Genomic DNA, 16,424 nt, shown 5'->3' with positions numbered 1-16,424 from the left:
ACTTTCCCAATAGTAATAATACAAAGGTACTTTCTTCTAGTCACCTTAAATCCTGCACCACTGCCCTCACTCCCAGTAAACCAAATGAAAAGTGAACCTGAATGAGTTTCTGTTATAAGGCATGGGGTCATGATCCAAGATGGATTTCCCACTCTCCCCTCCCCCCGCCCCCCCCAGCTTTCTCTTTTTGAAAGTTGATATAATGTATAGCATAAATCTCAGGAGGATAAGATGTTTTCAGTCTGGACCTATCTTTCTAAACATCGTGGGGGGCCAGGATATACCACCCCCAGAATAAGCCGTTTTGGCATAAGGATTATTTTGAGCTGAAAGCGAGTGAGAAACAGCAGATGCAGGAAAAGCTTTGTGCCTTTCCCTTCCTGCCTAAAACCATACATTTCCTAGGAGAAAAGTGCCCTCCCTGAGCCAGAAAAGCCCGTTCTTATCATTGGAGATGGCGTGTCAACCCTGAGGAGGATCTATACAAACAAACCTACTAAAATGACCTTTATCTTCCATTAGTTTCCCCCATATATTTCCTCGTTACTGTCCCACAATTTGCCTCTCTTAGGAGCTTAAATCCCCTTCCTTTGTCTTGTTACTTCTCTACAAATTTATTCCTCTTGTCAAAATGGTACATAAGCTCTCAGAGCTTTGAGGTTTTCACTTCTTCCTGGAAAGTCCCCTTCCGCCATGTAAAAACATTAACATCAAATAAAATTTGTATGCTTTTTCTGCTGTCAATCTATTTTTTTTTGTCAGTTCAACTTGTAGGCCCCAGCCACAGAGCCTATAGGCTAGAGCTGTGACCCTAACAACATGTTCTTAAACCCAGGCTACTGTTCCCTGGGCACATTCATTGGTGAGAGATGGTAGAGGCTACTTGAAATCTGGCTATTTCTTATTCTGACCCAGCAACTCACACAAGTATTCTGTTCTGATGTTATGAAAACCATTAGTAAAAAGATTCTGAAACTTTTATTAACTTGTATAAGTTGCTACTATTGTCTCCTTCTTCTAGATCCATTTGAAATCAGGTTGGTCATAAAAGGATACAGGAGCTTCGAGGAGCTCTTCTCGGGGGTGAGTTCTCCTCCCTGTTACCATGATGGCAATGTCTCGGGTTTCCCAGGGCAAACCTGATCTTCAGTGTTCTATGCTAGCAATGGTCACAGGTTCTGGATTTTGGCTTGAACAACATATCAAGTTCAGAATTCTGCAAAGTCTCAGATTCCGCCTCCAGGAAGGAGCCCGTGCTTGAGGCCTTTTTTCCTGTCCCAGACACAGGAGCTGTGAGATAAGCAACATGACTGTCACCTGCCAACCAGGAACAACTGCACAGCATGCAGGGGTGGGGATGGGCACCATCAGCTCTGGGAAGAGGCAGAGTGAATATCTGTGCCGGCCCCAACACCTCTCCACGGTGTGAAGCTGGGAGTTGAGGGAACACAGAGGAGTGATGTTCACAAGCCCTTGAGCATAGCAGAGGTCCACTTAGGTACCCCGTGGTTCGTTTGGCTGCTGGGCAGAGGTGGGAATGAGACCTAGAGCACAGTGGCCATGCTCCCTTGTCCTTGAACTGACCCCATCAGATTCCCCAAAGCCTAGTCACACTTTGACCTTTTCTCTCCCAAATGCTGCCTCTTCAGAGTATTCACTGTGGGGCATCTGAAGTGTTTGGGCCCTTCTTCCCAGTCCTCACACGACCTTCAGAAATGTTCGTGAGATGAATTAGCCCCAAGGAGATCAGGCCAGAGTGCTGCTCCAAATAAAGACAGGGGACACAACAGGAAGAAGGGTCTGAGTGTGGTTCTCACACCAGGAGCGTCAACATCACCTGGCAACTTGTGAGAAATGCAAATTCTCAGCGTCCACCCAGACCTACTGAATCAGAAATGCTGGGGGTGGGCCCTGTCATCTGTGTTTTAACAAGCCCTCCTGGTGATCCTGATGCTCAAATTTGAGAAACACCGACTAGTCTAAAAGGCATTGCATCGTGCTGGGGCGTGGCATGTGGACAACAGGTGGGTAAGGCCACCGGCCTCTCTGCCTCAGTTTCTTCAACTGTTAGCAGAGGCCGGACACTGAACACTATATAATCTGTGCATCAGATTCACCAGGTAGTTATGTAACAGAGATGTGCTTGGGCCACATACCTACCCAGAGAAAGGAGGGGGTGGGGCTGGAGATGGCCAAAGGTTCTCTGTTTGACTGGAATTCAGACAGGCTCCTCTGAGCACTCTTTTGGCTAGGCCTCCTCCTGGGCCCTATCTTCAGGCTGCTGAGTCCAGCTGAGCAGGAATCCTGTCAAGTCAGTTTATTGAGAATCACCACCCTTGATATCTGATCACCCCGGCCTGTCTTCAGCAAGAGTCCTGTTAAGTCAATGTGACAAAAGTCTCCCCTACTCTAGATGTCTTCTCCTAGTAACTTTATATTCCCAGAGTCCTGCTGTGCCCCATCCCATCCCTGGTTATAAATCTCCAGCTTTCTGTGCTATGTTTGGAGTTGAGCCCTGTCTCTCTCCCCTATTGCAATAGTTCTGAATAAAGTCTTCTCTACTGTTTTGACAAGTGTCAGAATAACTCTCTAACACTATGTTTACACATGTGCATGTTTCAGAAGCTCCTCAAGCAAGTCTGATGTAGCCTCTTGGTTGAAAACCCACATGCGTAGCAGTTAAGAGCATGGGTGGTGGCATCAGAGAGACCTGGGGTGACAGCTCAGCTCAGGTCTGGTAACTGAGTAAATAAGCACATCAGCTAAAAGAGGGGGATAATGTCTCCTCTCTCTCCCCGTCTCTCTCATCAGTGAAAAGATCCAATGACGTAGGTCCTTAAACTTGTAAGCTCAGAGCACAGCACTGGCATGTGACAGGCACCAAATAAATCCAATGTTAGCTGCTCTGGGGAATAATTATTACATAGATGTGTTACATTCATCAATATACTTCTAGATAAGGAAAAGATAAAATAGGTGATTTACTTTATAACCATGGGAAATATATTTATTAGAATAAATGTCTTTAATACTCCATGGATGAGCTTGGAGAATAAATCACAGAAGAGAATTGCTTTTTGGATTTTTAGTCCAGGTCCTTATATATATGCACATCTTGCTTGTTAGCCAGGAAAGGGCAAAAGTGGACCCAAAATGGGTCACCTGAAACAAATATTTGTGACTCCTGGTTAGCAGCTCCGTGTGTCGGAGGCCAGTGTTCAGCGACCTTCAGGAGCCAGCTGGCCACAGAGCACTGTGACTCAAAGCAGATAGGCACCGAGCCTGTCCTCCAAGTGGAAATGGTAAAGAGTAGATGATTCTCCAGGCCATCACTGGGAGGTCCAACCCTCTGGAAGCCCTGAGGGCACCAGTGCGGGAATGCTGTTCAGGAAGCCACGCTTGGTCCAGAAGCTCACCTCAGAGTGTAGACCAAACACCAACTGGCCCGGGGTTCCAGGTACAGGCAGATATGTTTACTACTCTCTAAAGGACTCCCTCCTCTTGATAAGGAATTGAAAGTAGAGATGGTAGCTCCAGCTACGTACTCATTTCCCATAACGGAGTCCAGCTATGGGCTGAATGGATTTGTCCCCTTGAACTTGCTTGCTTTTGGCAGTTGTTGGTGTGGGTTCCAGAGTGTGGGCCCTTTACCCATTGTGATCAGCAACTGCTCCTCAAAGTACAGGAGCTGGTCAACTTCAAAACAGTCACTGGCATGAGGCACCACTTTTTCTAGAGCTGCCCGGATCTCTGCTTCGCTGGCATTCTGGTGCCTTGCTCTCTTGAGGTAGTTATAGACCTCTTCAAACACTTGTGCTCCCAGCTTCTGCATGGCTGATCTGCCATACAAGTTAGAAGAGGTAGAAAAGAGTTATGCATTCAAATCGCCCACAAGAAACGTCTTTTTAAATCATTAATTACACAGATCACATTGTGGTTCTGAGATTAGAAATAAAGGGAAAAAATGAGACGTGATGGCTCTACTGTGAACATTCAATAGTGTTCAAGAGACCCTTCTTGAATGTCTATTATACACCAGGTGCCTTCTAGGAACTCGGAATACGACATTGGACACATTAGGTAAATTCCTGACTTCGTAGAGCTTCCCTTTTAGGGAGAGAAAAAGCAGAGAAATTAAAAAATACACATGCAATAAAATATCAGGCAGCGCTATGTGCACTGAAGAACAATAAAGCCAGGTGATAGGGAGAGAGAGAGACAGACAGACAGACAGGCAAGGAGCTGGCCAGTCCCCTGTGAGGAGGTGTCATTTGAGCAGAGACCCACATGAAGTGAGGCCAATACTGGGGGGAGAGAACTGGGGCCCTGAGGCTGAAACATGTTGGAGAAATATCGAGAAGGCTGGTGTGGCTAGTCAGGAGAACAAGGGGGAAGAGGAGAGTGGGATATGAAGTCAGAAAGCCCATTACTAATATTAATAACATTAATGAGAGCAATATAATAACAATGAGGAGGAAAGGAAGGGTAGGCACTTTCCTATGCACTTAACCTTTACAACAGCTCTGGAAGGAGGCATTTTTAAAGTCCCCTCCCCCCCCTTTTAATCAAAAACATTTTTTAATGTTTATTTATTTTTGAAGGAGAGAGAGACAGACAATGAGCCGGGGAGGGGCAGAGAGCCAGGGAGACACAGAATCCAAAGCAGGCTCCATGCTCTGAGCTGCCAGCATACAGCCCAACAGAGGGCTCCAACTGACAGACCATGAGATCATGACCTGAACTGAAGTCGGACGCTTAACCGACTGAGCCACCCAGGTGCCCCTCACCCCCCTCTTTTTTTTTTTTACAGATGGAGAAAATGAGGCTTAAAGGGGTGAGGGCATTTGGCCAAATTCCCACCAAGACTCATGTTTGTATTTCTGTGCTCAACTCCAGCCTTTGTCCTTTCGTGGCCACAATCTGGGCATCATCATAACAATGTCACACCTGTTACCTTTATTTTGCCTGCGTTTCCCTCGACCTCCAGCTAGGGTCACAGACTAAAGGCCTGTGAGCAAAACTAGGCCCAGGGCATGTTTTGTTTGATCAGCACTATGCTTTACGTTCTTCTGGTTTGTTATTATTTTTTAACCTTTTAATGTGGAAGTCTAGGCACGGCCTGTACTCCCCATTCTCCATTTCTTTACTGTCCTGCGCCCACCTTCCTCATATCATTTTAAAACAGGCTGCTTCTCATGTTTCACCGACCCGCCTGACTCAAGGGCATTCAAGTTTTATGAATTTCACTCTATGGTTCAAAACTGTCATTTTTAATACCTCCATACTGTTACACTGAATTTATGGCTGACTTTTACCTAGTCATTCTTCCACCAAAAATTTAGTGTTTTTCACTGTAACACTGAGTGAACATCCTTAGGAACAAAGCTTTTTCATCCAGGGGAATATTTGCAGGCATCACATTTCTAGGAGTGAGGCTAATTACAGGAGTGTGTTCCCTCTGTGAAGAGTCATATGGGCATTTGTGATTTCTGTACTTTTCTGTATATACGTTGGGTTGGATTCAAGGATTCAAAAAAGTTTGTGAGAATGGAATTATTAGGTAAAAATGTATAAATTTTCTTACGACTTTAACCTTAAGAGATGCTTCTTTATTCTTCATTTCAGTGGATTTGGTGAAATGAAAGGTCAGAGTTTTTGGGGTATTTTTTTCCTAGAATTTTCAAAGCATTACTGCTAGACAGTGCTGATGGAGATACTGACAATAACCACTGAAGGCATTAGTCACAGGCTCTAATTCATTTTATAAGCTGTTATTGATCAGTACTATTCAACACTGCAATCTCCAGAACACAAGCCAAAGGTATTGCGGCAGACAAATGTATCTAGTTTAGAGGCTAGAAATTATAATGTTACGACACATACATTTTAAATTTTAACTTACTTTTAAACGGTACTTTAGAGTTTGTAAAATACTTTTACATTCATTATTTCAAATGATCCTTGTGAACAAGGCAAGTCATTGAACATCTATCTCTATTTGATGGATGAGAATAAGTAGGTTGGCTTTTGCAAACTCACACAGCTAGTGGCTAATGGGGCTTAAACTCAGACACAGGTCCTGTAATTCCAAGTGCTGGGGGGATCCGCAGCCCTAAGGCCCTGGGCTGTCCGGCTTGAATCAATTTCCCACCTTCTGCCTGGAGATTATCAGGACCCATCCCAGGATGCCTCACATCCCTAGTCACCTCATTCACTGCTAGAAACCCAAGCTTGCCTCTTGCTGACATTTAGCAAACCCTGTCACTCCCCCCGTGCATAGATGACTTCGGCGACCCGCCCTCTTTCTCCCATACCCTACCCCTCTCACCATTCTTGTGGTATCATTACTCTTGGTCTCTCTGACTTTGGCCGTTCTCATATCCAACTACCATTTTCTTTACCCTCCTCAGTTGTCCACCCCCATAATCATTCCCTTGACCTCCTTGGCACCAATAACCCTGCCTCTTCTGGAATCAGTTTCAAGCCTTGCAGTCTACAACCATCTCTTTACACTCTTCCACCATACTTACTCTAGCTCTTCTACTTCATGGTCACCTGCAGTCTTTCGGCCTGTCACCTAACACCCTTGACTCTTTCACTCCCCTCTTCCTTTGTCAGACTCCTCTAGCAAAGCTGTAAGTTAAATCCAGACATCTACTTACTTATGCCTGTACCTCAACAAAAACATTCCAGGAGAGAAATATCCAATTCTCCAAAAGGTCCCATTTAAATAATTACTGATCATAATTCAAAATGGCCCACATCACTGCCCATGATTCTACTATACTTCTCTGGTATTCTTATTTTCCATGGCTCAAAGTAACTATTTCACACCTTCTTTATTCTACAACTTGCTAAGTCCCACCAGGTGATGACTTTACCTAATATCCCATTGAGAAAATAGAAATGAACACATAGAGATTCCCCATCTTCTCAGTGCCCAAATTACCCACCTCCCTGAATCCATCACCACTTACTTGGCCTCCCCTCTGTCCCCAGTGAAGGGACCATCCATGCTCCTGTAAAAGACTATCCTCTCTCTGAGTGCTTTGGATCTCAGCCTCTCTCACCATCCCAGTGACCTTCCCTCCAACAGCTATCTTCTTTCTTTTCCTTCTCCTCTATTTCTACGTCTACTGGAGCATACATATCAGGACAGAATATGATCTAATGCCCCATTTTAAACAAGAAGCTTCTAGGGCACCTGGGTGGCTTAGTTAAGTGGCTGACTTACGCTCAGGTCATGATTTCACGGTTTGTAGGTTTGAGCCCTGCATCAGGCTCTGTGCTGACAGCTGAGCCTGGAGCCTGCTTCAGATTCTGTGTCTCCCTCTCTCTCTGCCCCTCCATTGCTCATGCTCTGTGTCTCTATCTCAAAAAATTAAACATTAAGGAATTTTAAACAAGAAGCTTCTCTTGACCTCCACACTCAATCAGTTCACTTGCTTCCTGATCTATCACTTTGACCTCCATTGCTAGCAAAGCTTCTTGAAAGGGTTGCGTGTGGCTGCTGTTTCTACTTTCCAACTGCACACTCTCTTTTAGTCTACTCCTCTTGGGCCTTAGTCCTCCTTCCTTTCATAAACTACTCTTGTAATGACCTTCATGTGGCCAATTCCCCTGGCATGTTTGTATGCATCTTGACATCTCAGTGCATTCAACAGCTGACTGCTCTCTTCTGCAGACCCTTCCTTCTGTTGCTTTTGGTGACACTGCCTTCACCAGGAGTTTTTCCTATCATGCTGTCTGCTTCTTTCTAGCCTCTTTGGCCTTTAGCCTCTTCTTCCTCTACATTTCAGAGTCTTTAATACCATTTATAGACCGAGGACTTCCGGTATGTCCACCCTGTCCTTCACCTACAACTCCAAAGCTTGTGAATCAACTGCCCAGTTGGTACCACCAACTGGATATCTAAAGGGTATTTCACTCAACCTCAATATGGTGACAAAAAGAACTCTTAATTATAAGTAAAATGCTATGAAAGTTGGGAAAATAAAACCCCCCATGGAGGAGGAGAAGACACCATCTCACTTGGGCCATAACAGGTGGAGGGAAGCCAGGTGGCAGCGAATAGTGGGAGTGCTGGCAAACCAGTGAGTCAGTCTGGCATGTGAGAAGGGCGTGTGAGGAAGTGTGAGAACCAGATGACCATAACAAATGTTAAAGAAACTTTAGAATATGACCAGTAATTTCACCTGTTGATGAGAAAGAAGCCCCAAAATGTCCCCTGAAACCACAACTAACAGTTTCTGAATCTTCTCTATGTGCCAGGATCTATTCTGAGCATCTCCTCAGACCATCCCATTAAATCCTATGGATATGATATTGCTATTTCCATTTTACAGATGAGGAAATTGAGATATAAGAGGATATCGAATAACTTGCCCACTGTCACATAATTTTTAAGAGGTGGCGCTGGGACATGAATTGCAGTAATTTCTCTCCAGGGCTCACTTTTCATCACTGTGGATTCAGAGACCCTGGAGTTGAACAGTGACTCTACCTGTCACTGGCCATGTGACTTGGGGCCACCTCTCTGAGCCTTGAATTTTCATATTTAAGTGCAGATTACACACATGCACACGTGCACACACAGACACACATATCTTAGCATAGTACCTGTCACCTACCACATGCTTATCAGCCATTGTTTTATTACCACAAACATTACCATTGCTTTCCTGATGGTGGATTGCACCATAGTCCGATTTCAGTTTAACTGCAAACTTTAAGCAGTTTTGTAGTTTTACCCCTGGTTAAGACACTATTTTAAATATTTTTATCTTCTCTGAATGAATTTGGAAGAAAAAAAAAAAGACACAAGAGAGCCAGTGGCAGAGTGGAAGTAAAAAAAAAAAGTAATTTTGTAGGAATAATCATAAAAACCTATTTTAGCAGAAAGCATTAAGAGAACATAGATTATTCTTCAGGCATAGTTTAAGGAAAGCTTGAAAATGATTTTATAGAATATAAGAAATCCCTGAACATCAAATATGTATGAGTCACTGCAGGAACAGAACAGTGCAAATGTATTTCCCCATTAATACTGTGGTCTTAGTGATCATTCAGCACTAATTAGCAGTAGGAAACTTTATCAAGGATGGATTTTGTACCCCTCCTCTCCACATCTAGTATTTCAAATGGCTGTCTCTGAATCTGGTGGGCAAAGACAGAACAGATCTCTCTACAGAGGCAGACAGCTGCACTGTTGATGCTTGGGTGACATGTGGCACCCTTACCTCCAGAGGACATGTGACTTTCAGACCCCTTTTTGTAAATGGTGCTTGCCTTCTGCTCTGTCCTCCCTGGGCAGTAGAATCTTGAGTGCAACAGTTGGTTGGAGACCCTGGCAAAGCTAACCTTCCCTGTAGGGATTATTTTGTTTGTGACTTATGCACCCTCCATTGTTCATAACCACTGAACATGTAGATGGATAAATACTGACTAAAACCCAAAATCTGGCTTGTTTACAAGAGATACACCTAAAACAAAGGGCACTGAAAGGTTGAGAGTAGACAAATACATTTAAAAAAAGATATGCCAGGCAAATAACCAAAAGAAATCTGGAGATAGCTATGTTAACATGAGACAAAATAGATTTTAAGAAACAAAGCATTATTAGGATAAAAAATGCCTCTAGATAATAAAATAGTTTAATTCACCAGGAAGAAAAAAATTCTAAACTAGTATGCATCTAATAAAGTAGAATCAAAATATATAAATCACTACAGGGAGAAATAGTCAGAAATGTCCCCATAATATAGGTTTTCAATACACCTTGCTCAGTTACAGATGATAGGTAAAGCTTTAAAAAAATTAGTAGTTATACAGAAAACCTGAATATACTTAATAAGCTAAATGTAATAAACATATATTAGACCCTCTCCCTCCCTGACAATTAGAGAACCCTCATTCTTTCTGGGCTTTCATTTACAAAATCTAACCATATTCTAAACAGCAATTCAAGCCTCAACATATTTCAAAGAATTGATTTTATACAAAATCTAGTTATCTGACCACAGTACAATTTATAGGAATATGTAACAAAGATATAGATTAAATAGTACTGTGTTTGTAAATTTTTTTATTCTAAATAAATTACAGGTCAATGAAAAAGTGAGGCATGCTATAAACAAACTCATTTTAAGTCAAAAGAAAAGTGATAGGTACTCTAGCATTATAATATTTCAGTGTAAATTTATTCTGACACTCAGAAAACATGCTGTAATATCTCTGCAATGATGCATCTGAGTATTTTAGAAATCATAAAATAGAAAATTCTATTTAAGGGGACTCTTGCTGTTACCTAAGATGTGAGAAGAGAGGGGAGTACTCCTTATGCAGTTCAAATTAAGGAAGAGACTGTAAGTTTGTTTTTTTCTACTGGAGGGACGGAGGGAGAGACAGGGGGCAGGAACCACCCCTTCCATTAGGTGGGTATCTCAAATTAAAAAAAACAAAACAAAACAAAACAAATGCATATTTTCAAATAAAAAGAACTACATGTTTTCATTCTTTCTCATCTATTTTTTCCTATGCCCCACATCTTTAATCAATTTTATTCTCTTGTTCAAAGTCTTCTAAGCATTTTAAGTGATCCTAAAGGTCATGTTAGTCCAGATGCTTCATTTACAGGCCAGTGCTCTTTGGGCTGGATCTCTGTCCTGCCCAGATGGATGGCAGACACAGGGGAGCTAGAGAAAGCCTCCCCAGGCTTCTGAAGGAGCTCCAGCTTCCTGGAGCCTACCTCCAACATGTGTTTGGCTGATTCCCCAGCTAAAAACTTCATTAAACTACAAGAGAGCACTTTCTCCCCTGCCTATTTTCTCCAAACTCAATCTCTCATCCTTCAATTCCTTTACTGACTGACCTCCTCTCCTGTTTACTTATAATTTGCAAACAATATATTTTATCTCATCTATTTATTTACCCATCAATATTGACTGCTCTGTGTGCCTTCTAATTATCTATCTCTCTCAGGAGCTTGGAAGAAGATGCCCAACAAAAATATCCTCATTTTTTAAATTTATTTTTTTAAGTGTATCTATTTTTTAGTAATCTCTGTACCCAACTTGGGGCTCAAATTTACCACCCCGAGATCAAGAGTCTCATGTTCTACCAACCACGCCAGCCAGGTATCCCTGTCCTCACATTTTAAGTATTATTTTAACTTTGCAACAATCTCACACTTAGAGAAAAGTTACAAGTATAATACAAAGAACCCTTTTTTTCACTGAGCCTTTTGAGAATAAGTTGCTAACCTGATGCCCCTTCCCCTTTATACTTGGTGTGTATTTTCTACAAATAAAGGCACTCTATTACATAACCACAGAATGGCCATTAGGATCAGGAAATTAACACTGATACATTACTGTCATCTAATCCTGTAATCCATTCAAGTTTCCCCAGTTGTCTAATAACGTCCCTTATAATAAAAGGATCCAGGTCAAAATAATCATGTGCTTTATTTAGTTATCATGTCTCTTTATTCTCCTTCAATGACTATTTTGTAGACTGTCCCTCATTTTTGTGTTGCCCTTGTTTCTGGGAGTTACTGACTCCCACCCTCTGGCTATCTCTCTTTTTATATATTAGCCTGAAAGATAGGAGTAGAAACTTCCATTATTTTGGGACATTATTAGAAAGCTCCAGCTACATCAGTTCAAGAAGTTTCGCTCTTCTCTTGGGTCCAAAAAAATGCCTTGGTAATAATAGTATCTTGTTACTTTCAGGTGCCTAGTTGTTAATTCATCCCTATGGCTTTGTTCCCTGTATTCAGTAAGAAATAAGGGATCCTCATAGGGAAAGGAAGTAACTTGTGAATTAAGTTTCCAGAGACTCAAGAAAGAATGCCCTGAACATTCTGCTCACTTTGTATCTACACTTGAACAACAGGTAGAAATCTTATAGTTGTCATGCCCAACTGAATTTCCAAGCTTCCTCCCAAAATATCCTAATGCTGCAGCCTTCCCCATTTCTGTTCATGTCAGCTCCTCCTGCCTTCCAACTACTCTGGCCAAAAACCTTTGAGTCATTCTGGTTCCTCACTTTCTCTCCTACTCCAGTAGTCCAGCATCTCTCATAACCAGACCAGTTAGTAAATCCTATCAGCTCCATTTTCAAAATGTATGCAGGACTCCCACACTTCTCACCATCTCCATCACATCTGCCCTGGTCCAAGCCACCACACTCTCTCACCTGATTGTTGCAATGGCAATGGCATCTCAGTTGATCTTCTGCTCCTACCCTTGCTTCCCTATAGTCTGTTGTCAATTCAGCAGCCAGAATGAGTCAGATCCCTTCACTCCTCTGCTCAAAACCCTTTCTTGGGCTCCCCATCTCACTCAGAGTGAAGTCAAGGTCCTTCCAGTGGTCTACAATATCCTGAACGATCTTCCCACCATGCTCTCCAAATTCATTTCCTCCCCACCTCACTCCATGCCCCCTTACTGGCCCCTTGCTCTTCCTTGAATACCTCAGGCACATCCCACCCCAGGGCCTTTGCACCTGCTATTCCCTCTGACAAGAATATTCTTTCTCCAGATATCCGTATCTCCCTCATTCATCTTCTCCAGGTCTGTGCCCTCATGTGATCTTTTCAGAGAGACCTACAGGATCACCCTTTTTAGAAATGTAACTTTTACCCCCATTCTGCACTGTCTATTATCTTTCCCTGTTTTGTTTTGTTTTGTTTTTAGCATTTGTTACTTTCTAGCACAATCTGTTCTTCCCTAATATTTTACCATCTGTCATCACCCCCATTACCGAATATAAACTCCATAGGGCACGGATTATTTTCATGTTTCTTGTTCACTGATCCCATTACCTAGAACAGTGCCTGGTATATAATAAGTACACAATAAACACATGTTGAATGAATGAATAGATGCTTTGAAAGCCAAGTAGAAAAGGAATATGGTGATATCATATATTTTTTACTTAAAATATATGCATCTCCAGGGTTTGTTCCAAGAATTAGCACATAATGAAATTGTAACCTAATTTTGCAAAGTATAAGATCACTTTTGTGATCTTTAGTTGTTGTTTTTCAAGATAAATCGCCAATCAAGTGTAGCTTTCAGTATTATTATACTTTCATCCCTATTTTAGATGGAATGGCTTTATAGGGCCTATACAATCATCCCTGGATAAAGATGAAAGGACTGAGCTTCATGCTTGACACAAGGGGCCATCTGGAAAGCAACCGAAGTCTGCCCCCGCTGCCAAAAGCCCCCCTCCCTGCTGCCCATGTGAGGCCTTGGAGAAGGAGAGCTCCAGAGGCCCTCAGCACCTCGGAGGGAAGGGGTGGCCAAATCAGCACTGTTTGACAGATGTCACTGTCTGCCATGCGAGTTAAATAAGGCAGAGAGAAGCAGCTAAGGGGATGTTAGCCTCCTGGTCCAAAGGACATTTTAGTGGAGCAGCAAAAAATGCTTAACACATTCCCCCCTCCCAGAAAAACAGCAAGCAATTTCTCTTCAGGGAGAGAGAAGGAATGAGCTCCCACCAGTTCTGGTAGGTCATCAGGTTGAAAAGCTCCCTCATCCCTTATCTGTTTAGACAAGCTAACAGAAAAGTATCTTCCCTGCCTTGGAGCTTACTTGCCTTGCGGATCGCTTCTCTACCCAGTAGAAGCTCCCTCATGATGGCCACATTTACAGTTTTATTTTCTGACTAACTAACCACTTGAGGAGGAAAAACTAAAAGCAAAGGGTTTTGTTTGTTTTCAGGTTGGCTCCCCAATGAGGCTTGAAGCCTTGGGGACAGAGTCTTTCTTTCTTTCTTTCTTTCTTTCTTTCTTTCTTTCTTTCTTTCTTTCTTTCTTATTTTATTTTATTTTATTTTATTTTATTTTATTTTATTTTATTTTATTTTATTTTGTTAATTTCATTTTATTTTTAAATTTACACCCAAGTTAGTTAGCATATAGTGCAACAATGATTTCAGGAGTAGATTCCTTAGTGCCCTTTGCCCATTTACCCCATCTCCCTCCTACACCCCCTCCAGTAACCCTCTGTTTGTTCTTCATATTTAAGAGTCTCTTATGTTTTGTCCCCCTCCCTGTTTCTATATTATTTTTGTTTCCCTTCCCTTAAGAGTCTTCCTAAGTCACTCTCTCATCCAGTTGGTCCTGGCACCAGGCTGCACCCAACTTGTTCGTTCAGCACATTTTTAATGAACACCTGGTACATGCCAAGTGCAGGAAATGCTGCCATCAGCTTGTGACCTCACAGAACTCGTATTTTAGTGGGAAGATGACAGATATTAAACAAGGAAACAAGGTTTTTATCAGTGCTGCAAATAAAATGAAAAGGAAATGGAAGACAGACTGGGTTGCCCAGAAGAGGGTTTGGACCCCTAGGAAAAGCGGGGGTAGAAATGATGGTTGGTGCCAGCCCCCTTTTGACCACCAGGCCCTGTCATGTGAACCAGCACCCTCCTCTTCTTGGTCGGCCCCCACTTCAGAGGAAACATTCGTGGGGATGTGGCGAGAGTACAGAGGCCCGCGCATGTCCAAATGATGAAAAGTTACGAACAAAGCTAACAAACTGTTCAATAAAATATGACCTACTTCTTACCCAAATTAACTTTCTAAAGACCTGGAAGGCCAGGTCTGCATTCAGCATTCTCAAACTCCTCAGAGCTCTGCATCAGAATAGGGCAGAAGGGGTGATCCCACCCCTGGCCCTTTGTCCCTGGATGTCGGCCTGTCCCCTTGTCTTCTAGTCTGGCTCTGTTTCTGGTTGTGAGCAGGTGATTTGCATACACATTTGATACCTCAACCCCTATGTCCAGGATTCACCCATGCTTTCTTCAGAGAGCCCTCCTGTGATCTGCCTCAGGGTTAGGGGAGCCTTAGGGGCAGCCATGGGAGGAGAGTAGAGGCCCTCTGAGGTAGAGGCCCACAGACTCCACAAATGGGTTTGGGACCCTCTGGAGGAAAGAATTGTAGGGCCCCGGGGTAACTAGGGCTTGGTGTAGAAGAGGAGAAACAGGCTTTGAGTATGCAAGTCCCCTTGGCCCCATGGTCTCTTTGCTTTACGGGGAAGGATATGACTGGAGGATGACCATACTGGCACCCTCTATAGCACAGGCCCAGTATCCCCCTTTTGCCTGGGGCTAGGGTGGTACTGGAGGAGAGAGGCTACTCTTGCTAATGTAATTAAGAAAGACCTCTCTGAGGGGTGGGAGCAGGGCGGATATTAGAAAGGAGACCTGAATGGTAAGGACAAGTGACCCCTGCAGGACTCCCAGGGTGTGGGAGAAGAGAATTTCCCAACTAAGGGAAGAGGAAATGCCCTGTCACCATAAGCCCTTTAAGGAAGAAAAGAAGGCAGTAGTGGTTCGGGCCTGATCTGGAGAAGGAGATGACAGGACGCGAAGGCAGATGGTTAGGCAGGGGCAGGCCCTGGAGGAATCCGTAAGGAGTCCTCCATCTTGATGCAATGGGTGGCCATTGGGGGACTGACATGATCTGAGCCCTGCTATAGCCATAGCATGCTGGGGGCTGTGCAAAACAGATGAATACTAAGGAACCACTGTCAATAGCAAATCAATAGAAGCACTGCACAAAGCGGTCCAGTGCCCTTTCTGTAAGGGTCCTAGCGATTAATTCTTCCCCAAATTTCAGAAGGAAGAAAAACTCAACTCTCCTACTGAGCTGGTTTTTGTAGCTCGTCGGGGTTCTCCCCTTGTGCAGACCACCTGAAAGCACAGAGCTGAGCTGGTGCTTATTTCCAGAGTTGACTATTCATTTCTCAATCTAGCATCCAATCTCAATTTTATATCTCATTACCCATATGTTTTCTCATAGACTTTCCTCAGAACAGCATGAATTATAAGTAAATGGCAATAGTAATTACATATACAAGTAATTGCGGCTCAAGAGACTGGTATCTGACCAATAGTGCTTTTGGCAATTGTACACTGAAGTGTTTTGTTTGTCTGGTATATTGTAATTGCAGGGCGGGTAGCAGGAAGATTCCAGTGTGTGCTGCTGGACTTGGCTACTAAAAAATTATAGCAAAGGCTCGCTATAGTCTTGCTGAGACTTGCTGAGCAAGTTTGCTGAGACTGTTTCCAATCTCTACAAACAGATTTGTGCTATATCTTTTCATGATCCTCCTAACTTTATTATAAGGATGTATAAAATGTTTGTACTTTAGACAAAAAGTATAAAGCATAATACAATGAACACTCACATATTTAACTCCCAGTGTAAGGAACCAAGCAATAACGAATACAGCTGAAGCTCCCTGAATTCCCTGCCCAAATCATAAACCCCTTCCAGTCCCCAGAGGTCACCACTATTTTGAATTTGGTGTTTTATCATCACCAAGCATTTAAAAACTACTTTTACTATATAAGTGTGGCTCTTTGGAAATAAGTAGAACTGCTTTGTGTGGTTTTACATTTTTTTCAAC

General features: G+C 42.9%; 1 protein-coding gene across 4 annotated transcripts in view; it reads right to left on the bottom strand.

Annotated features, from left to right (window-relative positions):
• Positions 1 to 3,056: 3,056 nt before the first annotated feature.
• Positions 3,057 to 16,424, bottom strand: part of NEK11 (NIMA related kinase 11) — a 269,503-nt gene continuing 256,135 nt past the window's right edge. For 2 of the 4 annotated variants that reach the window (XM_047875528.1, XM_047875529.1), the window contains one exon: positions 3,057 to 3,839. In XM_047875528.1, coding sequence (XP_047731484.1) covers positions 3,569 to 3,839 — 271 coding nt within the window. In that variant the 3' untranslated portion in view covers positions 3,057 to 3,568. The remainder of the gene's footprint in view (positions 3,840 to 16,424) is intronic. The other 2 variants (XM_047875530.1, XM_047875531.1) reach the window with 1 other exon arrangement.

Source organism: Prionailurus viverrinus, chromosome C2 (genome assembly GCF_022837055.1).
Source record: "Prionailurus viverrinus isolate Anna chromosome C2, UM_Priviv_1.0, whole genome shotgun sequence".
In the NCBI taxonomy this organism is placed as follows: Eukaryota; Metazoa; Chordata; class Mammalia; order Carnivora; family Felidae; genus Prionailurus; species Prionailurus viverrinus.
The sequence above is the reverse complement of the archived record's forward strand: the minus strand, read 5'-3'. Positions and strand labels throughout refer to the sequence as shown.